The 22492-nt window shown below is 54.6% G+C and overlaps 1 protein-coding gene across 2 annotated transcripts in view; it reads right to left on the reverse strand.

Annotated features, from left to right (window-relative positions):
* Positions 1-5990: 5990 nt before the first annotated feature.
* TNFRSF1B (TNF receptor superfamily member 1B) overlaps positions 5991-22492 on the reverse strand; it is a 34132-nt gene continuing 17630 nt past the window's right edge. Inside the window, exons 2-10 of one of the 2 annotated variants that reach the window (XM_037828499.1) lie at positions 21921-22020; positions 20153-20281; positions 19533-19682; positions 19019-19112; positions 18415-18653; positions 17786-17863; positions 17201-17238; positions 12102-12300; positions 5991-8008 (exon numbers count right to left, since the gene is read on the reverse strand). In XM_037828499.1, the coding sequence (XP_037684427.1) occupies positions 7728-8008; positions 12102-12300; positions 17201-17238; positions 17786-17863; positions 18415-18653; positions 19019-19112; positions 19533-19682; positions 20153-20281; positions 21921-22020 (1308 nt within the window). In that variant the 3' untranslated portion in view covers positions 5991-7727. Of the gene's footprint in view, positions 8012-12101; positions 12301-17200; positions 17239-17785; positions 17864-18414; positions 18654-19018; positions 19113-19532; positions 19683-20152; positions 20282-21920; positions 22021-22492 lie in introns of both variants that reach the window. The other variant, XM_037828497.1, reaches the window with a different exon arrangement.

Raw genomic sequence — 22492 nt, forward strand, 5'->3', positions numbered from 1 at the left:
AATAAAAAAGTCATAAGGAAACAAGTACACAGGGGAAGGGAACCAGGCCTCAAACCGTTTCAGAGTATTCAAGTTAATTACACTGGGATGGCCCCCAGTGGTGCAGCTAAAACTAGAACTCTTCCTTAGAATCAAAGGACCTCTTCCTTAAAAAATTTGTACTGGCTTTGTCTCCTACTCTTTCATCCCTCAGGCATCCTGGTTTGCTGGCCCAGGCTCTGCCTCTTAAATTTGCTGTCCATCAACACCAACCTGGCAGCTAGGTCCTTATCAAGTCATGGAAGGAGTCCAAACTTTAACCACCCTGGGAAGGACCCTATCAAGTCTTGCTGATGACTGAAATGGCAGTCCAAACAGCAGAAAAAGGCTGGACTCATTACACCCGAGTAAAAGGACCAGTACCTTAACCAGACAATAAGTACCTGGCAACTCCTCCTGAGTCCTGGAAAGTAAATCCCACCTCAGATCCCCTAAGGCTCACTCTAAAAAAAATAGTAATTGAAAAAGCATATTGGGAAGAAAGAGGGAGTGGCTCAAGTCCTGTGTTTTTGCATATGCCTTACGTTCAGCCTAAACATGAAATTACTTGTAATAATTATAATGTTCCATGTTCAAAATGTAACAAGTTCCATCAAACTGGTTGTAAATGTAATCAAGGGCTTGGAGTCTCAAACCATGCAGTTTGATGCTTGTCAGGTAATTAACTGTGGGGACTTAGAACTTCAGCAACAGCCGAGGGAGGAAAATAAGTATCTATGCATGCAAACTTTTCAGTTGAAAAGCCAAACTGTTGAGGGGAGTGAACTTTTCAGGGTGTAACTTATGAATCAGCTAACCCTTGTTACTCCTGGAACACCATTTGGTGGATAACATGGTATAAGCGATGGGTCACACTCATGTTGGAGGGGAAACCATTAAGGGATAAAATAACCTTTTACAAGGGCAATGCTCCACCAAATTGCAAAGATCTCCAGTGTAATCCAGTGATAATAACTGTTAGGGAAGCGGATGAACAGGTTAACCAACAGTATGGGATGGGGGCCAATGTCACAGATACAGACCCCCTGGGACTGTTTCGTATCCAAGTCCTCCCCTCCCCACCCAGCGCATTCCCAACACCCTCTCCAACTAACTAGTCAGTAATACCTGAGGAAACTTGTCTGGAGACCAACTCTCAAATTCAAAATGACCCCAAGGTCATTAGAGTACTTGAGGCCAAAGACTTAAGCAGACCATAGAAATAGAGACAGGTTATGGAGATACAAATGCCTGGGTAGAGTGGGTCAAATACACCACCTAGAGTCTAAACAAAAACGATTGTTACGCTTGTGCAACAGGCCGACCCACTGCTCAGATTGTGCCCTTCCCCTTAGGTATGGAAAAGCATGAAAAGGAGTTTAAGTGTATGATACTCCTCTTTCAAAATGCTGCTCCTGGTGAAAGTTGTAGTATATTGTCTTCCCTTTTCCCTGCAGTCTGGAAGGAAAGTGTCAAGGCCATACCAGCTTCTCGCCTTGGCCCTGGAAACCACTCCACCTGTCTCTCCAGAGAGGAAGAAGGGGTCCAGGATCTTGGAACCATGGCCTTGTGTACACGAGTGTGGAATGTGAGTGAGGACAGTACTGGCAACTTCTGCAGCTTAGCTATACCCCGAGCAGACCTCTGGTGATACTGCGGGAAGGGCATCCTCCGGCCAACACTCCCTGAAAAGTGGGGAGGAACCTGTGCTCTGGTTCAGTTGGCTATCCCGTTCGCCATGGCATTTGAAAGTAAAGAAAAAGTACCAACCAAAGGCAAAAGAGATAATGGAAATATATGAAATGTACCTGGTTCCTTTGATGAACAAATCTATTTAGATAGTACAGGGGTTCCCCGGGAAGTTCCAGATGAGTTTAAAGCTAGACATCAAGCGGCTGCAGGATTTGAATCGTTCTTATTCTGGTGGGTCACCACAGTAAAAATGTGGATTGGATCAATTATATCTATTATAATCAGCAAAGATTTATCAACTATACCAGAGATGCCATTAAGGGAATAGCAGGACAGTTAGATGCCACTAGCCGAATGGCATGGGACAATAGGATGACCCTAGACATGATGCTAGCCAAAAAGGAAGGTGTCTGTGTTATAATTGGGGGAAGCTATTACACATTCATCCCCAATAATACGGCACCTAATGGAACTATCACCAAGGCTTTACAAGGCTTAACAGCCTAATCTCAAAAACTAGCAGAAAATTCTAGCATTAACAACCCACTCACGGGGTGGTTGGAAAATTGGTTCAGGAAATGAAAAGGAGTTGCAATGTCTGTTTTAACTTCCCTTATCATTTCAGCTGGAGTACTCACAGTGACTGGGTGTTGCATTACCCCATATACCTGGGGGTTAGCTCAAAGACCCATTAAAACTGCCCTAACCAAGCAAATGCCTGTGCAATATCAGCAGAACAATCTATACCCCCCTCAAAGAGAAAGATCCTTATGATGAGGAATGTGAAAAAGCTCTTAGCAAATTTAAGAAACTAGAATGTAAAAACTAAAAAGAGTTTAAAAAGAAAGAAGAGGGAATCTGCAAGAAAGGGTTCAGTTTAGCTTTCACATAAAGGCAATGTGGAGTAGGGAAAATGGAAACTAGACAAGACTGGCTCAAATGGGCTCCACAGTTACAGGGAAAGAGAGGGTCTCTGATGTAAGCCCAGAGTTGGCGCTAGCTCCTTCCCAGAGGTGGACTAGTTAGCTCTTTCAGACAGGCTGTACAATTTAAAATCCCAAAGGCGGATTAGTTAGCTCTCTCAGATAGGCTGTACCCTCTGGAGTATCCAGCCAATGGAGAAACAGGGAAGGGACTTGGTGTTAGGCTTAGGATATAAATATTGCTGTGTTCTATTGTTTGGCATGCCTGCCACGTTTCTTTGGTGGTGCACCCGCTCTCACAAGATCATGAATAAATTTCTTTTCTTCTCCACAATCATGAGCATTTATATAGTGTTCTTTCCATCAGCGGCCACAGGAAATAAGATTTTCTTTCAGGGCACACATAGAAACCTTTACATCTGTCATACGGTGCTTAAGTTTCAAGTTTGAAGCCTTCAGCTCATCTCTTTCTCTTACAACTTTATCCAACGTATCTAAGAGCAACCAGCCAACATCATTATACCTCTCAATTCTGCAAAACTCTGTTAAGGTGTCAAAAACACTGTCACCCAGAGCCTTGTCTCGTATAACAGTATGGTTAGGAGACTCAAATGGTAATATTTTGCATATCTCCATTGCCAACTCACGCCGTGGACTGTCAGTGCCACCTTGATTATTGGAAATGGAGTCATCAATGCCTTTGAATCTAATCAAAGAAGAAAACAAATTGTAAATGCCCATTTTAAGATTCCATTTCTCAAGAGCCGTTCCCAGTACCAAGCTGTGTTAGTTAGTATTCTCTAGAGAAACAGAACCAACAGGAGATATCTGTGAATATAAGATTTTATAAAAGTGTCTCACACAACTGTGGGGATGCACAAGTCTGAACTCCATAGGGCAGGCAGCGAACTGGCAACGCCAATGAAGGTATTCGATGAACTCCTCAAGAAATGCTTTGCTGGCTAGCGGAAGAAGTAGTGAAGGTCCTCTCTCTTTCTCCCTTAAAAGTCTTCAACTGATTGGATTAAATCAGCTAACTGAATTCTCTCATTGTGGAAGACATGCCGTTCGTTGATGTAATCAGCCACAGATGAAGTCAATTGACTGACGATTTAATAAACCAGCCTTCTGGTTTATAACCAGTCACAAATGTCCTTGCAGTTACAGTTAGGCCAGTGCTTGCTTGGCCAGACACCTGAGCACCATCACCTGGCCAAGTGACACTTGAACCTAACCATCACACATTCCCTATTTGCAGATGACATGATTCTATATATAGAAAATCCCGAAAAATCTACCACAGATACTAGACCCCCAACTCTGGATTTCTGTGCTAGTTCATAGCCAGAGGTGCTCCATAATCATAGTGAATGAATAAAACTCAATGAAGAGGAATCAAAAAGCCTTCCCCTCTGCACCCAAGCTGGTCCCAGTGTAACCGAACCACTTGCTCTGTCCTGGATGAAGGAAACAAAATAGGTGGGGGGGAGGGGGCTGCATCTGGTCTGTTTTGACTGGTGACCCCATCAGGAAGGTGGCCACCTTCAGATGCTCCAAATGTACCCCACCACCACCACCAAATTGCCTGGCCTCTCTTCTGTCCTGGTCCTCTGCTAGAGGTGAGCTGGGAAGTCGAGCCCAGGATTTAGTCACAGCTGGAGTCCTCAGAACCAGCACTTAGATGCTCAATGCTCACTGGAGGAGGGAGCCAAAAACTCCTCTCCAGATACTCCTCATATGTTAACCATGTCAACCCTTGCTACATCCCAAGGGGGTAGGTTATGTGATTATTCTTGTTGTTTAGAAGAGGAAAATGAACTGCAAATTCCTACTTAACACAGCTCATTGCAGATGCTCGTTCATAGTGCAGCTAGTGAGAGGCTGAGCTGTAAGGGCTGTGACGGCTCCTTGCAGGAAACAGAGGACAAGAGCAAAGTGGAAAGGACTCTACAGAGGAGAGGGCAGTGTTAGGAAGCAAAAGTGGAAAGCTGCTGGGACAAGGGAGGGCTTGGCAGGACTGCCGCTGTAGGCTGTTGGCGAGCCCACCAGAAAGGGGCAGGAGGCCGTGGGAAAACACACAGTCCTGGCCTTGCTCTCTTCCTGCCCTCCCTGCTCTGGCGAGGGCCTCCTGGCAGGAGCTCGAGGACCAGGAGCTGGGTCAAGAGGGGACCTGGAGGGGTGGGCAGATAATAACCAGCACATCGCTGGTGTCCTGGCTTCTGCTCCGTCCCTCCCCAGCCATCCCCCAACACTGCTAGAAGCAACAAGACTTCAGGAGGGACCACCCCCATTTCCTGGGAATAACACAAGAGAGCCAAGGACAAAATTAGCATCCCTGTCTCTGAAGCCCACTCCCCAGTCCACTCCTTCTCCAGCGGCTGGAGACATCTACTGGAAGGCAAAGCTGGCTGTGTCTCTCCACTGATAAAACCCTCTGGTGACTCCTTTTTGCTTCACCGCAGCAGGGCAGGGGAAGCCCTCAATCCTCCTCTGGTGCCCCACCTAGCCCTGCCTGGCTCCTCCCTCACTTCCTTCTGGCTTTGGCTCCCAAATCATTTTTCTGGTCCCTGAGGTTTCCCTGACCTCCTGATCCAAACCAGCACCCTGTCCCTCTGTCCACTGAATCCGGCTCCCTTTTCTTCATCATTGCCTGATATGATCTGTTTATTATTGTCTGTCTTCCCACCCACTACCTTAGCTTTGTTTTAGCAGCCACTGCATCTGCAGCACCTACAGCAGTGCCTGACATGAAATAAGAACCCAACAAATACAAACTTTGCGAGTGGTCAGGAAATATTATAGCATTTTAGACCACAAGGCTGGATGAGATCAGCAAGGCAGCGAGTGGGGATGGAGGAGAGGCAGAGGTGCAGGGATGGCACCTGCGATGAGGTGGAACCAGCCAAGGAGGTAGGAGTCTTAGGAAAAGCAGGCGAGTGTGGCGTCCTGAGAGCCAGGGGAGGACAATGTTTGCAGGCAGTGGGGACTGGTCACTCGGCTCAAATGCTGCCCCCAGTGAAGGGCCTCAGATGTCTGTCCCCGGCCCCTCCAAGACTGGGACTTCCTGGAGGGCAGAGCCTCCGGCCCTGAGGGAGGAGGCGATCTGCAGCGACCCCCGCCCCACCCCCAGGGACAGTGCAGAGGCGACACTCGCAGGCCAGCCCGGCGGCTCAGGGCCGGAAGCTGGCGCCTCGCCATTCGCGGGCCTGAGGGAGCAGCCGGGCTCTCGGCAAGCGCGACTGTCGCGGGGGCGCCTGCGGTGGTCGCGCCACAACCGGGGTCTGCAGACTCCCGCGGACCGCGCCCCTCTCGCCCCCGCCAAGTCCCGCCCAGCCCCGCAGCCAGCCAGCCAGGGCCCAGCGTGCCAAAAGGAATGTTTATTTACAAGCAGGAATGCCGTCCAGCATGCAGAGCAAACTCTTGTCTTGGCATCAACACAAGCTGGGGAGCTGAGGCCGCACCCAGAAGTCCCTTCCAGTTCACGGCCTCCTGCTCCGCGGGGAGCGAGGCGAGCCCCGAGCGCTCCCGGGACTGCCCGCCAGGGGGCGGCAGCGCCCCACCGTCCTGCAGCGCCCCGCGCGGCCCTCGGCCCGTCCGGGCAGTCTGTCTGACATCTCGGGCAGTCTGTCTGACATCTCGGTCCCAGGGCGGGAAGTCCTCCTTGTCTCCGTGGCTACGGCTGGCTCTCCTACCCCCAAACAGTTCAGCTGCCACGTTGAAGTCCAGTGGAATTTATCAACAAGGGATTCAAGTACCTGGGACCGAACTGGCCTCTCAAGGGGTCCCTTGCCCTTTCCTTCCAGAATCTGGTCAAGGTTGTACTTGTCCACCCTCTGCAGGGTCCTGAGCGTGTGTTTGGGAGGAGGGGGCTACTCTCTAATGGGGAAAAATCTTTCTGCAAAATTGCTGGCTTCAGCTGCTTCGAGGCGGGCCATTCAACCAGACAGCATCAGCTGCCGGGACCCACAACACACAACAGACACCCAGACAGACACACGTCGGCTGTCAGCATCTCACATCCACCCATGATCAGTGGGCACAGTACCAAATGGACTCCACGGGCCCCCGGGGGCCAGGGACTCCGGGAACACAGGGAGGGTTCCAGAGAAAGAGGGGCACAGCCTCCAGGGGGGAAGGAGGCCCAAGCTGAGGTAGGAGAGAGGAGGCTGCAAGGTGTCAGGCATCACCAATTTCCAAAATTCCCTGACAGAAGGCACAGCCTTGGAAGGCAGCACCAGCCAGGGAGGGAGGGCGGCAGGGGCTGGAGCTGCGGGTAAAGTGGAGTGAGGGTTCAAGGCCCAGTGAGCAAACCGTGGGTGAGGGTTCCAGGCAGCCCTCAGAGTTTTGCTTTGTTGAGCTGTTTGGTTTGCTTGTTGATCTGCCTGGTTAATTTCTGTTTTAACTGCCACATGTTAAAATTGGAAGAATTCAGGTTGGAAGTTTGCCACCCTGCGTTACCCTGGGCATGTTGATTTTCACACTGCAGTACAAGGGGACGAGTCAGCAAAAGTGGCTTTAGAGGAGGTGCTTTCCGAGGGTCCTACAGGGGCTGCCACCCCTCCCCGCACAGAGCCACCTGCTACATGGCCTCTCCACTCCCTGGCCGCTCGCGGGCACTGGCCTGCAGTCTCAGCAGGCTGAAGTGCTGCCCTTTCTCCAAAGGCGACGTGTCCAGAGCCCCTCCACCCCAGTAAGCCCCTCTGGAGGGGAGGATGCTGGGGTCTCCCCAGAAGCCAGAGCTGGTCAGAGCCCAGAAGAAAAACTTCCAAGGGCTCCAGAAGCCTGCTTCACAGGTCCATCTGGGGCGGTTCAGGGAGAGGCTGGGAGGGACTCACCTGGGGCTGCCCAGCAAGTCCACGGTCCCCTCTGCCCACCAGACCTGCTGGCATCCCAAGGTTTCCCACCACTCTCCCTGCCTTGTCCCTGTCTGTGGGTGGGAGGGGGGCTGAGCTAGTGGAGGTCACTAAATGAAGTTGGCCCAGAAAGAGCCAGAGAGTCCTGGGAATGGGGGTCTGGAAGGACCAGGAGCCCCCCGCAGGACAGCCCGCCAGGGGTCAGCCTGCCCCGGCTGAGACACAGCCCACACCAGCCTGGTTAGCTGGGCTTCATCCCGGCATCAGGCACGCCCAGGGGCAGGGGCTTCTCCTCGTGGCTCTGCAGCAGGGTCTCCGGAGCATCTGGCTGGGACTGAAAGGGGCGCTCCTCCTTGGAGAAGGGGACCTGCTCATTCTTTGGGGAGCCCGAGGGGCTGGCGTCCGTGTCCCCCACGGTGGAGCTGGCCTGGGAGGGGCACTGCGAGGCGTGGTCGGAGCTGCTGCAGACATTCACGATGCAGGTGACGTTGACGTGGGTCCCATGGCCACCAGGGGAAGGCTCTGCTAATCACAAGATGGGAGAGGGTGGTCAGTCCAGGGGTCTCAGCATGGGGGTGACTTCACAGCCTGTCTCCTGTGCAAGAGGCACGTGAGGAGGACGTGTAGGGAAAGGGCGCTGGACCTCCTAGGAGCCACGAGGCCAAGGTTGCAGCCCAGCTCTGCTACGTGATCTTGGGCAAGTTCCCCAACCCTCGGCTGTCTCCATTTCCTCATGTCAAATAAGAAGGGCATCCCTCTTACCCCGAGCTTACCCCACAGAAAAGAGGAGCCCATCAGACAGTAGAGATGAAAGTGCATGGAGAGAACAAAGTGCATTCCCCGTAAAGGATCAGAGAAGTGGGAGAAAGTTACAGAATTCTGGTCAGGGAAAACTGATAACTGCTGGGAGGCATCAATAGCTCTGGCTACGCTGAATTTGATGAGAAGGAGAGACCCCTCTGTCACTGGGACCTTGTCCGTATATCAATGTCAGAGGTCTGGGAAGTTGTTCCTTTTTGGAAGTGAAACGTTGACCCTGAAGTTGCTTTCATTCTCAGCAAAGCTTCTCCCTCCATGTGGAGCTGCCTCTAAGATTTCATTAACCTGGGATTCCAGGTGGGGCTTTGAAATCTGACAGTGCTGGGTTTGAATTCCGGCCCAACCTTCGTAATCTTGGCCAAGGCGCGTAACCTCTCAAGCTTCTGTCTGCTCAGCTGCACAGTGGGTCTAATGACCCTGGACAACCCCTCGCGGCCAGGGACCCACTCTGTCTGGGTCACTGCTGTGTCTCCAGTGCCCACATGGCTCCTGGAGATGGAGTGATGTTCCCCTGTGAATCAGGGACTGAAACTACCCAGCATCCACTCCTGGATGCTTCCAGGCACGTCAGGCCTGACTCTGGCTCCCACCTGCTGTCTCCTGTCCAACCTGCTCCCCCTCATCTCAGTTCACAGTGCCACCAGATGCCAGCTGCTCGGGCCCAAAGCTGTGGGCCCATCCTCAATTCTTTTTCTCACACCCCACATCTAATCCATCAGCCATTCCCACCAGTCTACATTCAAAAGATACTTCAAGTTCACCACCTCCCCATTACCTCCCCATGCAAGCCTCCTCTGCTCCCACCTCTCTCCCAGCTTCTACCCGCTCCTCTGCAGTCTGCTCTCTACCAGCAGCCAGAGCCAGCTTGGTAAAACTCAGCAGATCACTTCCTGGGCTGCTCCAAACCCCACGGTCCTCTCCTCAGCCCACAAGGCCCTGCGCGACCCAGCGCTACCTGCTCCCCATCTCCCATGGCTCCGCGATCTTGCCTGGGTTCCCCCAGCCTGGAAAGCTCTTCCCATTCACACAGCTTGCTCCCTCCTTTCACTTGAGCCTCAGCTAAAGGCCACTTCCTCCCAGAAGCCTGCCCTGACATCCCTCTCTAAAGAGGCTCCCTCCCAAACCATCCATCACTCCCATCTTCCTTTTGTTTTCTGTACTCTCCAGGCCCCCGTAGATTTCCTCCGGGGCCTGTTTGCATTCTGCCTCCCTCATCAGACCCTGAGTCACAGGATGGTGGGGACTTGCCACCGTTTCTTGCTGTGTCCCTAGTGCCTAGAACAGGGCCATATGTTGAATGAATAAAATTCGGTCCACAAGTACCTTTTGTTCTTGTTTGAGGTAATGTTTTCAAGTGAATTGGCTGCCAACTTTTAAAAACCCAGAGTTTACATTTTAAAATCTGGATTTCTGGCTTCCCTCGGGAGCCAGATGTGGAAGGTCTGGCCTCGCAGGACCCACATTCTTGAGTGGCAGCTGTTGGCAGAAGGATTCCAGGGTGCAGGTGCACCCCCACCTTCCCTCCCAGCCCCTGCAGGCCTCTCAGTGTCCTAACTCATTGGCAAGGGACTGAATGAAGGAGTAAACCGAGGCATGAACCTGAGGGGCTGGACGCATGGCAGAGCCTCAACAACTTATAACTGCTGTTGCTGCTGTCACCACAGGGTCTGCTGGGCGCCTAAAAGCACGTGGCATCCAGGTGTGTGGGGCAGGGGGCACTGACCATTTGGTTCCCCTGACCCCAGGCACACGGGGCCTCGGAGGAGGCTGGCAGTTGGCGAGCTGCTCTGCTCAGAACCGCCCTAAACGGGCCTGGGGGGGGGGGCAGAAAACAGGGCCGGGAGGAAATTTCCACCCTGGGCCTTCACAGAACCCAAATGCCACACAGTCACCAAGGCCTCTGCACATCACTAACGAGACAATGTGGGGGAGGGCCGCCACACCGGGGCCCAGCCCTGGGGTTACAGGCTTCCACAATGGGGGGAGGGAGGAGGAGACAACGGCAAAACAGGTTGGGGAACTCCTGGGAGAAGGAACAGAGAGAAGTGGGGGCAGAGGGTAGAAAGAACTGGCAGACATGGTCAGAGGGGCCGCACAGGGGTCAAGAGGCCTCACGGGGCAGCCACGGAACAGGTGTAGCTAAGAAATCAGGTGAATCCAAGAGCTGGACAAAGGCCTCGAGCCTTTATTTGGAGCTCATTCATTCATGCATTCATTCAACATTCAGGGCCACCTGCTCGGTTTCAGGCCCTGACCCAGTCCTTCTCAGGCTGGGGCAGGGGGAGCTGACAGGACATCAGAGTGACGAGGGTGGGCTATACTGGGGGAGAGAGAAGTGGGGCAGTAAGCCCAAGTGGGCAGCTGGGCGGGAGGTGACTCCTGCATCAGGTGGCAGGTAGGAAAGGATGTTCCAGGCAGTGGAACAGCATGAACACAGGTGGCAGAGGCAGGGGAGCACAGCAAGTCAGGAGAAGCAGAGAGTGGAGAGTGTGACTGTGCCAAAGTGGGGCTGCAGAGTGGGAAGTGGCTGCAAGCAGAGGAGAGGGAAGGCAAAGAGAGGCCTGGGGGAGCTGTCAGTCCCAGCCTGTAGGCGGCCGAGGGTGCACCTGGCCAGGCACCAAGCTGGTCACTCTGCCACTCGTCTCTCATCAATCCTGCCAGGAGGTGCCACGGCTCCATCTTCTGGATGAGGAAACTGAGGCTCAGTGGGGCTAAGGAGCCCACTCAGATTCCCTTGGCCCCAGAGCTGCCTGGCTGGCCCTGAGTGCATGTCATTCCCTGACCTCCTGCTGGCTGGTGCTGCCAGATGACAGGGAGAGACCCAGACTGGCAGCAGGGTCCATCAGAAGATATGGCCTCTCTGCCCAAGGCCACCCTGGGCCTTCTGGGGGACCCCTGTGTGGGCGCTGAAGATGCCAACCTGGGGTGACACCTGACACAGACCAGGTCCATCCAGGGCACAAATGCAGACGTGTACACAGCCCCAGGCCCCAGGCCTCTCCATTTGGGCCCACCACCCCACAGGGAGCAGTGGGCCACAAGTTGCCATGTGCAGAACGAACCTGGAGGCATCCTTTATTCCTTCATCTTCCCGCCCCAGGGCTCTGGAGCCTGACAGCCCAGGGTTAGTTCCTGGCTCTTCAATTTACTAGCTGTGTGCACCTAAACAAGCTGCCTAACTTCTCTGGGCCTCAGTTTTCTCATCTGTAAAATGTGGATGATGATGGTAAACACCTCTTAGCATTGATGTGCAGATTTATCTTATACACGTAAAGTGCCCAGAATCGTGCCTGACACACTGTAAACCCTCAGGAGGTAGAGACTGCTAATATTGTTATCTTCAGTGTCATTGTCATCATCATCATCATCATCATCTTCATCGTTAGCCAGGTGCAGTGCGGGGCTTGCGATACAGAGATGGACGAGACGGTGCGGTCCGCCTCACAGCCTTCCAATGCACTAATTCTATGAGATGGAATCAAGGGCTCAGGGAGCCTGGGGGAGCAGCCAAGCCAGCCCACCATATGCAGGGGAGGGGGTTTCTGGAAAATTCCCCTCCTTGATATTGGGGACTCGAAGGGCAAGTTGGGATTGTCCGGGTGAAGGGGAATGGGGAGAAGCAGAAGAAAGGATGTCCAGGTAGAAGGAGCAGGATGGAAGGGAGAAGGAACTTGGTAGCTTCAGAGAACTGAGAGGAGTTCAGTGTGGCGTGACGTGGCCCAGGAGGAAGGGCCAGGACAGAAGCCAGGTGAGGACCAGGGGATGGGACTGAAGCCAGGTGCCATCTGCATCTTACCTGAGCTCGCGGAGCTGGCTCGGGCCGCCCCAGGCCCACTGGCCGTCTCCGTGCCGGGTCCCTGCTGGTTCCCGGGGGCCGCCCTCCTGTCCGCGGCACTGGCTGAGCTCTCCAGGGAGCTGCTGCTGGAGCTCGGGGCCGTGGTCAGCAGGTGCTGCTGCTCAGGGCCTGGCCGGGCCTTCTCAACAGGCAGGTGAGGCTGAATGGGGAGAGGAGGAAGGTGGTGGTCAGCCCATCAGCCAGCTCCTCCTCCCCTCCTCCGCCTCACCATCATCTGCAGCCCTTGCCACCAGCACTTCACAGTTTACATGGCACTTCTGCCCACACCTGCACGTTCCATTCACACCAGTGCTTTTAGCGAGGTGTCATTCTCTGTGGTTTGTGTTTCCGTGATCAGCATCTGGCTTCCCCACTGGAGCGTGAACCCCAGGAGGGCAGGGGCCACATGGGCCTCTCATCAAACAGCCTTGTAGGGAGCAGGGTTCTCATCTTCATTTTGTCTAAGGAAAGTGACTCCTCAGGTCACCCCATCAGCACTGGGAGATGCAGCCCAGCCTAGCAGCTAAGGCACAGACTCTGGAACTAACCATGCGAGTTTGAATCCTGACTCCACCACTCACTAGCTGTGTGACCTTGGACGAATTACTTAACCTCTCTGTGCTTTTGTTTTTGTCAGCTGAAAAGAGAGACTAATAACCTACCTCATAGAGTTGTTATGAGAGCCAAATGGCCAAATATTTGTAAAGTGCTTAGAACAATGCCTGTTAAGTAAGCTCCATACAAGGGTTTGTTAAATCAGAGGTCAGCAAACTACGGCGGGGGGGTCAAATGGCCCGGGCAGGGTCAAGTCCAGACCGCCACCTGCTTTGTATATCCTGTGAGCTAAGAATGGTTTTTACGTTGTTCAGTGGTTGAAGAAAAGATCAAAAGAGGACCATTTCATGACATGTGAAAATTACATGAAATTCAAGTTTCAGTGCCCCAAATAAAGTTTTATTGGAACAGAGCCACTGTCGCTGGTTTACATATTGTCTACGACTGCTTTTGCTTTACAATAGCAGGGTTGAGTAGGTGTGACAGAGACTTTACAGCCCACAAGGCCTAAAAGATTCACTAACTGGCCCTTCACAGAAAAGTTTGTCAATGCTGGTGTTTAATCAATCAATCCCTGCAGGGAGCCCTTTCACTAAGAGCCCTCAGGAGCTCTTAGTGGCCCTTTCCAGGTTCCGTTCTCCAAGCTGCTTTGTGACTCTTCCTGATGTCTTTTCTCTCATAAGAGAAAAACAAATAATAATAATACCAGCTGACATCTGCGGGCCAACGCCAAGCACTGGGCCGAAGTCCTTCCCAGACGCTGTCTCATATCATTCACCAAGGCCACCAAGGCCGGCTCCTCTGCCCTTAATTCCTTGAGGCCGGCCCTTCGCCTCAGACTCCGTTGGGAAGGATTCCTTGCAAGTCGCCCCTGAGGCCACGGAGGCCAGGAGGGCGCTCGCTATCACCCAGCTGGGTCAGCGGCCGAGGGCAGACCGAGCCCAGGATGACAGCTGCCTGCTTCCTATGCCCTTGAGGGGACGCTTTGGGGGGATGGAGGGCATTTCAAGTTCATGTGGAACCCCTTGCCCAATGGTCTGGCCCTCATCACTGGACCCCAACCCCAGCCCTGGCCTGTGCAGGAATGGCGGGGAGGGGAGTGGGGAGAGGAGCATCCAAATGTCACTCCTGATAACCTCCAAACAAGGGGCTTTTCCAACCCGGGTCCCATCCCCCTCTCTAGAGCCAGACAGAACAGAAACCCCCAAAGGTCACGGCCCGCCTCCCTGCCCCAAAACCACAAGTCGTAAAGTTCAGGCCGGCTCTGAGTGGGGCAGACACATCCTGCGTCCCGTTCTGGGGCCCCAGGACGGGGGTTGCTGAGGGGACTCATTCGAAAAACAGGATCCTGGCCAGCCAGGCACCCTCACCACCCAACACCCCCCCTGGCCCAGCCTGGCCTCGGGAGAGAAGCAGAGACCCCTGGTACAGCCTGGCAGGACTGGGGGTTTGGGTCCTCCAGGATTCCACCAGGTCTGCATCTGTGTGAGCAAGTGTGTCCATGAGGCTCACACACCTGTATGTACAGGTGTGAGTGTGTGAAGTCTGCCCACACATGCATCTATGTGCCCAGGGGCATGGGTGCATGTCTGAGTGGTGCAGTTAGTGTGGGTGCTGGGGCTGGTGAAGACAGGCACTCCTGGGTGTGTGCCCTGGGCCACTCTCTAGCTGTGTGACTTGAGAAAATTACTTAACTTCTCTGAGCCCAAGTTTCCTACACAGTAAAATCTGGGCAATAATCATAAGGATAAACGATGGTCAGCCCATAGCCTGGCATACAGACAGTGCCTCATAAATGCTCATTCTTGTTATTAAATGTGAGCCCGTGCAGGCCTGTATTGGTGGGGTAATTGGGGGTGAGCCCACACGTGGAAATAACCTGGCCTTTTCTAGCCAAAGGGGAAGCCACTGTCCACCACATCCTGGGAGTTAGTCCTGCAGCAGGAGGGAGAGGTTGGCGCCGAGTCACCACGTTCTCAACCCTGGGGGCCTAGTCCTGGAAGCAGTACCAGCCGGCCTCTCAGCGGGGACTAGCTGCCAACCAGCAGAGCGGGGCACGGGCTAAGCAAGGGATCAGGGACCGAGGAGGAGGACCGGGGACAGAGGAGCACCGGGGAAGGTTTGCAGCCTGAGAGGAGACCCTGCCGGGAGGTGGAGGTGTGCTGGGAACAGCTCTGGCTGCTTCCCCTGGCAGAGCAGGAAAGCGGGTCGGGCAAGGCCTGCGGATTCAGCCTGAGTGTGAACGCGGGCCACGCCACTTACCTAGAGCTCTAACCTTAAAATGAATAACTGAACCTCCCTGACTCTCAGTTTCCCCACCTGTAAAATAGGGATGACAACACCACCTACTTCTCAGGGGCGTGTAGAATTCGGTGGCTCAACCCAGACAAGGAGACTGGCTTGGGCTCAGGCGGTGGTGTGCTGAGCCAGCTCAGACCGGCTCACGCAGGTCTGCAAGAGCTGCTTGTGCACATCTCTTCCCAACTCCACCTTCAGTGGGGTCTTGTTCATAGCTTCACATTGGCCAGGGTAAGATACTATACCAGAGAAGTTAGCAAGTGCCACAGATCAGGTTTTTTCCCCCCTGGAAAGCCAGCTACCAGCACACACAGCAGGCACTCAATCCCCACTTGGGCTGCTCACACAGTGGAGGGAAAGAGGAAGCAGAGGCCACTGGGCCACACCCAGGACATCTCTACCACCCTTAGTGTTGGGAAACGCTTGGTTGAGGAAGACAGCTCAGCAGCTGCGAAGCCAGCTTGGAGGCATCTGCTGTTGGCATCACTGAACTGAAGCTAGAGGAAGGGGGGTGGGATATGCAGCCTGGGGGTGGGGTGAGAAACTTTTCGATCTGCCCTGAAATAGGGCAGGGCAAAGAGCACTGGGTGGGAGTCCAGAGAGAACTGCTGTGTGTCCTTGGGCAAGTCACTGTCCCTCTCTGTACCTTTTTACTTTTCAGCAAAAGCAGGAGATCAAATCAGTCTCTGGCCCTCCCAGGTCAAAAGTTCTGTGTAAATCTCAGGCATTGGGCCACCCAAGGTTGACCTTCTTCTCAGCCCAGAGGTTCTCAACTTGGTGGCAGACACGTGGCAATATCTGGAGACATTTTTGGTTGTTACTACTAGGGGGCAGTGCCACTGGCATCCAGAGGGTGGAGGTCAGGGGTGCTGATAAACATCCTCCAGTGAACAGGACAGCCCCCACCACAAAGAATCATCCAGCCTCCAATGTCAGCAGTGCTGAGGTTGAGGAACCCTGCCCTAGAAGGAAAGCGGGCACGGGGAAAGCTCCTCAGACTCTGTTTCCTGATCTGTAAAATTGAGCAAAAAACAAAAACAAAAACAAAAAAAACCCAGCCCTGCCTAGCAGGCAGGGTGTTGCGACAGCACAGTGTCCTAGCTCGCCCCACACCCATTCCCAGCCCCTCTCCCTCCTCTTCCGCCATAGAGGCTGGGAAAGCAAAACACTCCCTTTCCCAGCCTCCTTTGCAACCAGCAGGTCACATGACTCGGTTCTAGCCAATGGGAGGAAAGGGAAGTCCACCCGGGGCTTCTGGGAGAGCATCTGATCTGCTGATAAAAGGAACCATGGCTGGCCTGGCCATTTGTCCCTCTTCTTCCCACTTGAACCCAGAGGTCACGTAGGATGCGACGGTCACCATCTTATGACAGGAGACCACAAGCAAGAGGACAAATGCCAACGGGCATAAGACAGCAGAGCCTGGGGTCCCACTGGCACCCTGGAGGGTGGAGCTGAGCCAGTGCCAGCAGCCATCAACCCCTCAACTTCTTGGTTTGTAAGAAAAAGAAAGCCCTTTCATTTTAAGTCACCCTTAGGTTTTCTGTTACTTGCAGCCAGACGCCTTCCTGATAGAGAATTAAAGAAATCCTGTGTCCGTTTTCTGTTTCTAACAAAAATCCTACAGACCCTAATATAAAAAGAAATCAAAGATGAGCTGCTTCAGTTGAAGGGGGTTGGGGGGACCTCAGGGCCTAGCCCCGAAACCTCCATCTCATCCCGCAAGACGACCCCTCAGGCCCTCTGTGGAACACTGGGGTGCCCCAGAACTCAGTTTGAAAACCACTGCTCCATGATCTAAGGCTTTGTAAACTCAAAGGGGAGGAGGCTTATTGTTGCCAGCTGAGTGAACGGCACAGCCCTGCAAGCTGGGCCAAGCGGACGCTGCCCCCATTTAATGGCAAAGAAACAGAGCCCTGAAGCAATTCCATGTCTGCCCTACAGTTCCAATGCAGGGCTAGGGCCATGTGCTTGCCACTGACCCCACTAACTCCCCTGCTCCGTGGTGTGGGCTTTTCACACTCACAGACTCCTCTACCCCACAGTAGAAGGTAGGACCCCAGCTGGCCCTAACCTTGGCTTCCCCAGGGCTTGCACACCATCTGACACTGGACAGACAAACTGACAGAATTCACTGTTTCCCATGAAACAACGCAGCCCACCATGAAGGAGACCAGAGGAAGAGAGAGAGGGCAGAGGATACGCACCACCTTGGCTTCTCTCTGCAGGCAGATCAAGGGCTTCTCTGCAACGAGGAGACAGAGAACACGTCAGGGAGAGAGACTTCCCAGGGCTGCTCTGTTCTGACTTGGAGGAAGGCATGGCCCAGGGCCCAAGTAGAACCAGGCCCAGCCCTGGGGTGAGTAATGTCCTACCCAACCAGTGGCACAGAGGCCTCCACCCAGCTCTCCAGCTCCCCTCCACCACCCCCATCCATTCTCCAGCCTCCCGGCCTTTGCCCATCCCAAGCCCTCCGCTTTACATGCCCTTTCTTCCCGGCACACACTCCCCCACCTAAATCTCTCCCAGCTCGGATGCCACCTTCCCTCGGAGGCCTGGGTCCCCCAGGCTTCCTAGACGAGAATCCTGAACCCCTGCCCCTTTGGACAGCCTAGAAAGTTGATGGAAGCCCCGTCTCCCCCCTCCACCTGTCCCCAGGTGCTAAGCTCCTGCAGAGCAGAGCTGGTGCACCCAGCAATGTCTGTGCCACAGGCCTGCCCAGGCTGCACCTGCAGGAGGGGCCCCAGAAAAGCTTTCTGAATAGAAGGAGGAGGGAAGGGAGGGAAACTTACTTTTCTTCTGGGTCACAATGACACAGTTCAGCAGTCCTATCACTAGCAGACCCAGGGTCGTCATGCCCACAATCAGCCCTAGAAGTGAAAAGAGATGCTCAAAATGGCTGCAAGGAGCAAATTTAAATTTACTCCGGTGCCAGGCAGGTCAGTCATTGTGCAAAGATGGCTGGAGTTGTGGGGCGTGGAGACAGGAAGCCAGCCCAGCCCAGAGGCTCTCAAATTCAACCACAAAACAAAAATCTGTGCGCCAAACAAAACTCCTCCAAGGGCTGGATCTGGCCCCAGGGCCGCCAGTTTGAGACTCAGGACTGAGGTAGTCCCAGGCCAAGAAGGTAAGCCCACGAGCTGCCCTGAGCCAGCCCTCTATCTGCACAATGAATGGGGGCATTGGAAACGGCAACCCATGGCCAACAGACGGGACAGCTGCACTTTCGGGTGAAATGCTGATCCCCACCTCTCTCTGCCGCGGCACTCTTGGTGACAGCACCAGGTCTTGGGAAGGGACCAGTCTAGGTGCACCCTGCCCCGGCTGTGCCCCAGACAGGGCCCAGGGCCCAGCCCACAGTGGGCTCTCAGTGAGACTATGTGGAGGAAAGAATGAATGAATGAGCCCTCCTGTGACATACCGATTGGAAGCGTGATGTTGCCTGTGCTGAGCCCTTCCACGGGGGGGCTGGGGCGCATCGGGACCAGGGGGGTGCTGCTTGGAGCCATGCTGGGCCCTGGAGAAGACTCCACGTGCTGAGATTTCGTGGATGCTGGCTGGGGCGTGGGAGCTGGTCCCTTGGCCTCCGTCAGGACGGGAGCCACGGACCTGCAGACCGTGTCCATGCTTGCGTTGCCAGGGGTGACCACCAAGCTACAGCTGGGGATGGAGGAGGCTGGGTCAGGAGGCAGCAGAGACAGAGCAGGTGGGGGTGCTGGGCTCTCTCCCAGGCAGGGTGGGGAGTGAGCAGGTGCCGTGACCTCTCTCAGGGCAGCCTCTACCGTCCCCCATGAGCCCCACCCAGGCTTGACTCTCCGGGCAGAGCTCCTGGTCCCGGTGCCACCAGTCCCAGGGCCCCCCGTCAGACCCACCCCAGCCCACCACTGGGTTCAGCAGTGTTGTAACCCAAGGGGGTGAACAGGGGAATTTCAGGCACCCTGACATGGCTCTGTGTGACCCAGACCCCTGTCACTCAGCGACAGCCCCTCCCTGCTCCTCCAGAACCAAAGGACTCAGCAACTCACTTCCGGTGGGGCCTGCAAGTGTCTGAGGATGAGGTCGTGTCGGAGAAGGTTCCCGGGGTGCAGGGGGCACACACCACATCAGATGTTGCCGTTCCTTCAAGGAAACAACGGGGGCTTGTCACCAACTCCAACATTCTGTGGGGCAGGGGGGCTTTGGCACTGGGGGCCTGGGGGGGTGTCTCAGGGGCCCAAGGACCTCTGTCTTCCCCTCCACACCACAACATGCACATACACACACAGAGCCAGGTGGGATCTGTCCTTTGACCAGTTATGGTGACTTCCTGGTCTCTGATCCATATCTGGATCCCCAGGGTCCAGCACACAGTAGGTGCCTAATCAGGAGTGCGGGGGCAAGAAGGAATGGTGGACAGGGAACAGACAGATGGGTAGCGAGCACCTGGGCACCACTATGCTCCCGGTCTGGGCAGATTGGAGGATGCCCAGGGTGCCGCAGGGATGTCTGGGAAGGAGAGGCCCAAGAGGGTCCCCAAGGACCGCTGGCCCTGGCCCATACCTGGTTTGACCACGCCGAAGCCGGGGCGGCACCTGCGCAGTGGCGTGCACAGCCGGCAGCCCTCCTGCCTCCCCAGCGTGCAGTACCAGCCCTCCTTGCACGTGCAGATGCGGTTCTGTTCCCGGGTGCAGGCTTGAGCTTCCACCTGGTCTAGAAAGCGAGAGGGCAGCCCAGGGTCATTCGTGCCTCCACCAGCCCTGCCCACCGCGATGCCCACTCTTCCCTCTCTCGGCCAGCCCAGAATCCACAGAGGCTCTGCGCCCCAGGCGGCCGGTGGGCTGCTCTCAGCATGGTGACAAACAGAAACATGGCCACAAAGGGCAAAGGCCTGCCGTTTTGCCTGGCTCTGCCACGGTGTGAGCAAACATGTCTGCTCTCTGAGGCTCAACTTCCTCAACTCTAACGTGGGCACAGTTCCACAGCCGGGCCCTGGCCAGCCTGGCTCCTGGAGCTGCTAAGAGGGCTGGGTGAGTCAGAGGATGAAAATGCCATTTATCAATGATAGAGCTGTGAACCATCAGCCCTGGGGCTTGGAAACAACTGGCCTGGGGCAACCCCAACCAGCTTTCGGCCACAGCGGAGGATGCTGGGGACCACCCCTCTCTCTGGGGCTCACTCACCAGGGGTGCAGCGGGAGCCACAGCTCAAACACTCGGGGACCCAGTTCCAGAGCTCGGTGTACGTGCTGCTCTCGCAGGGGGCACACACGGTATCTGAGGTCCTGGTGCAGAACTCGCGAGCATGCTGGCCTGAGAAATCAAGGGCCACAGGTCTCAGTGGGGCAGGCCCTCTGCCAGCGCCCTGAGCAAGGCAACGGCTCCCCAGAGTCCCAAGTTCTAAGGCTGAGCTGTGAAGTCTCTTTGCATCGAGTTCATTGACTCACCTTAAACAAGTCCTGCAGTCTCTGGACTCAGAGTCACACGGGGCTGAGTTCTAATGTCACATTTAGCCTATACCAGCTGTCACTCCATCTCTGAACCCCCAATACTCATGGAATATCACGCACACTCACCCTGTTCTTTCCAGAGGCTTATTATCAATCAATCACACTTTAGTAAAAACTCCATTCTTCTTTATAGTTGGCTAAAATTCTCTACCCAGGGGTAAGAACTAGAGAGAAAGAGGGCAGTTGGGAAGGAAGTCCCCAGTAGCCTATCAGGGACAAGGGCGTGGAACTCCTGAAGGTCAGGAGAGAAGGCACACCAGGGCACAGGGAAACAGGAAAGCAAACCTTTAAGGAGTTGACTCCTCTGAGTCCTGCCCCACTCCCATCCTGCCATGCTTACCGCTGTGCTAACCTAGGAACTTCTGAAAGACACCCTCCAGTTAATAGAAGAAAGAAGAGTCACTTGCTCTGGGGTCTCTTAAAATGGCTGTGGGAGGTGCTCGGTACACATGTGCCTACCCACAGCTCAGGCCAAGGACTCAAAACCCTCCAGGGGCTTCCTAACTCCTGCAGAATAAAATCGAAACTCCTTACTATGGCCCCTGCCTGCCTCCTCAAGCCCAGCAAACAGGCTCCCACCTCAGGGCCTTTGCACTTGTAGTTGCTTCTGCCTGGCACACTATGTATCTGCATGACCTGTCTCTACTAAAATGTCACCTCCTCAAAGAGGGCTTCCTTGACTATCCCATACAAAGCAGCATGCCCCATTTATTCCTTCTGTCTGCATCTGCCTAACCCTGCCTTGTTTCTTTCCCTGCACAAACTACTCTGATATAACCTACCATGTGCCCAACACAGAGTAGGTGCTTTATAAATATATGAATGATGTATGAATCAATGGATGGATGAATGCATGGATGCATGGATGCATGGATGGATGGCACAAGGAGATGGGCCACCTGGCTCTCCCAAATGAGGCTAGGCCTTGGGCCTACTACCTGTGAAATGGGTATGCATTCATCGATTCTGTCAAATATGGACTGAGTACCTACTATGTGCCAGGCATTGTGCAAGGTGCCAGGGATTCAGCAGGGAAGAAGACACAGTCACTGCCCTGGAGGAGCACACAGTAGGGGTGACAGGAGAGGAGTCAGGCCATTATCACACTATGTAGAAGGAGCTGCAATGGGGAAAGCCAGGGGCCAGTGGGAACTCAGGGAGGCACCTGACCTGGCCAAGCAGTGGAGGGAAGGCTTCTTGGAGGAAGGGACATGTAAGATGAAGCCTAAAGGGTGAGCAGGAATTAACCAGGGGAAGGGAGTTGGGGATGTGTGCCAAGCATGTGGGGAACAGCATGTGCAAAAGGCCCAGAAGTCAGAGGGATCGTGAGGCTGTTTCAGTAAGAAGCAAGGGCTCTTCCCCACTCCACCCCCAGAAGCTACACTCACTCCCTGCAGGTACCAGCCCCAGGGACCCAGTCAGCCCCACAGCTGGTCTCTCACCAGGCGGACACTTGCTGCAGCACATCTGGGCCGTCTTGTCATAGTACTCTCTCTGCTGGCATGTGCTCCCAGGCTCCAGGGCGTAGGGGGGAGACAAGACCTGGAAGAGGGGGGAAGGCCAGCTGTTAGCACGGTACCCCTGGATCCCACCGCCCCTGATACCCAGACTCCTGTCCTGCAAATGCTTGGCCCTCTCCCTGCAGCGGGGTGGAGGGAGGGGAAGGGGGATCCCCTGCCTTCTTCTCCGTCCTCCTCCCCCCGTGTGGCATGCTCAGGCCTGCAGGTGGAGGTGCTGAGCCAGCCGGTCAGAGGGTGGGGCTGGCTTGAGGCAGCTTTCCCACTGCTGGGCGGCGGGTCTGGAGCCCTGCAGCTGCCCAGCAGGCAGTGGTTTTTGGCCAGAGAACCAAGGGCCTCAGCACCAAGCTCTGCCTACAGTGTCCCCCCTTCCCTCTTGCACCTAGCAAACTCCCCTTCCTCCAATGAGCCGACCCCCGTTTCCTCTAGGAAGCTCTCCTGACTCCCCCAGGCTGAATTAGGCCCCTCCTCTGTGCCCTCTCGGACCGCCAGATATG

This window comes from Choloepus didactylus, chromosome 2 (genome assembly GCF_015220235.1).
Source record: "Choloepus didactylus isolate mChoDid1 chromosome 2, mChoDid1.pri, whole genome shotgun sequence".
In the NCBI taxonomy this organism is placed as follows: Eukaryota; Metazoa; Chordata; class Mammalia; order Pilosa; family Megalonychidae; genus Choloepus; species Choloepus didactylus.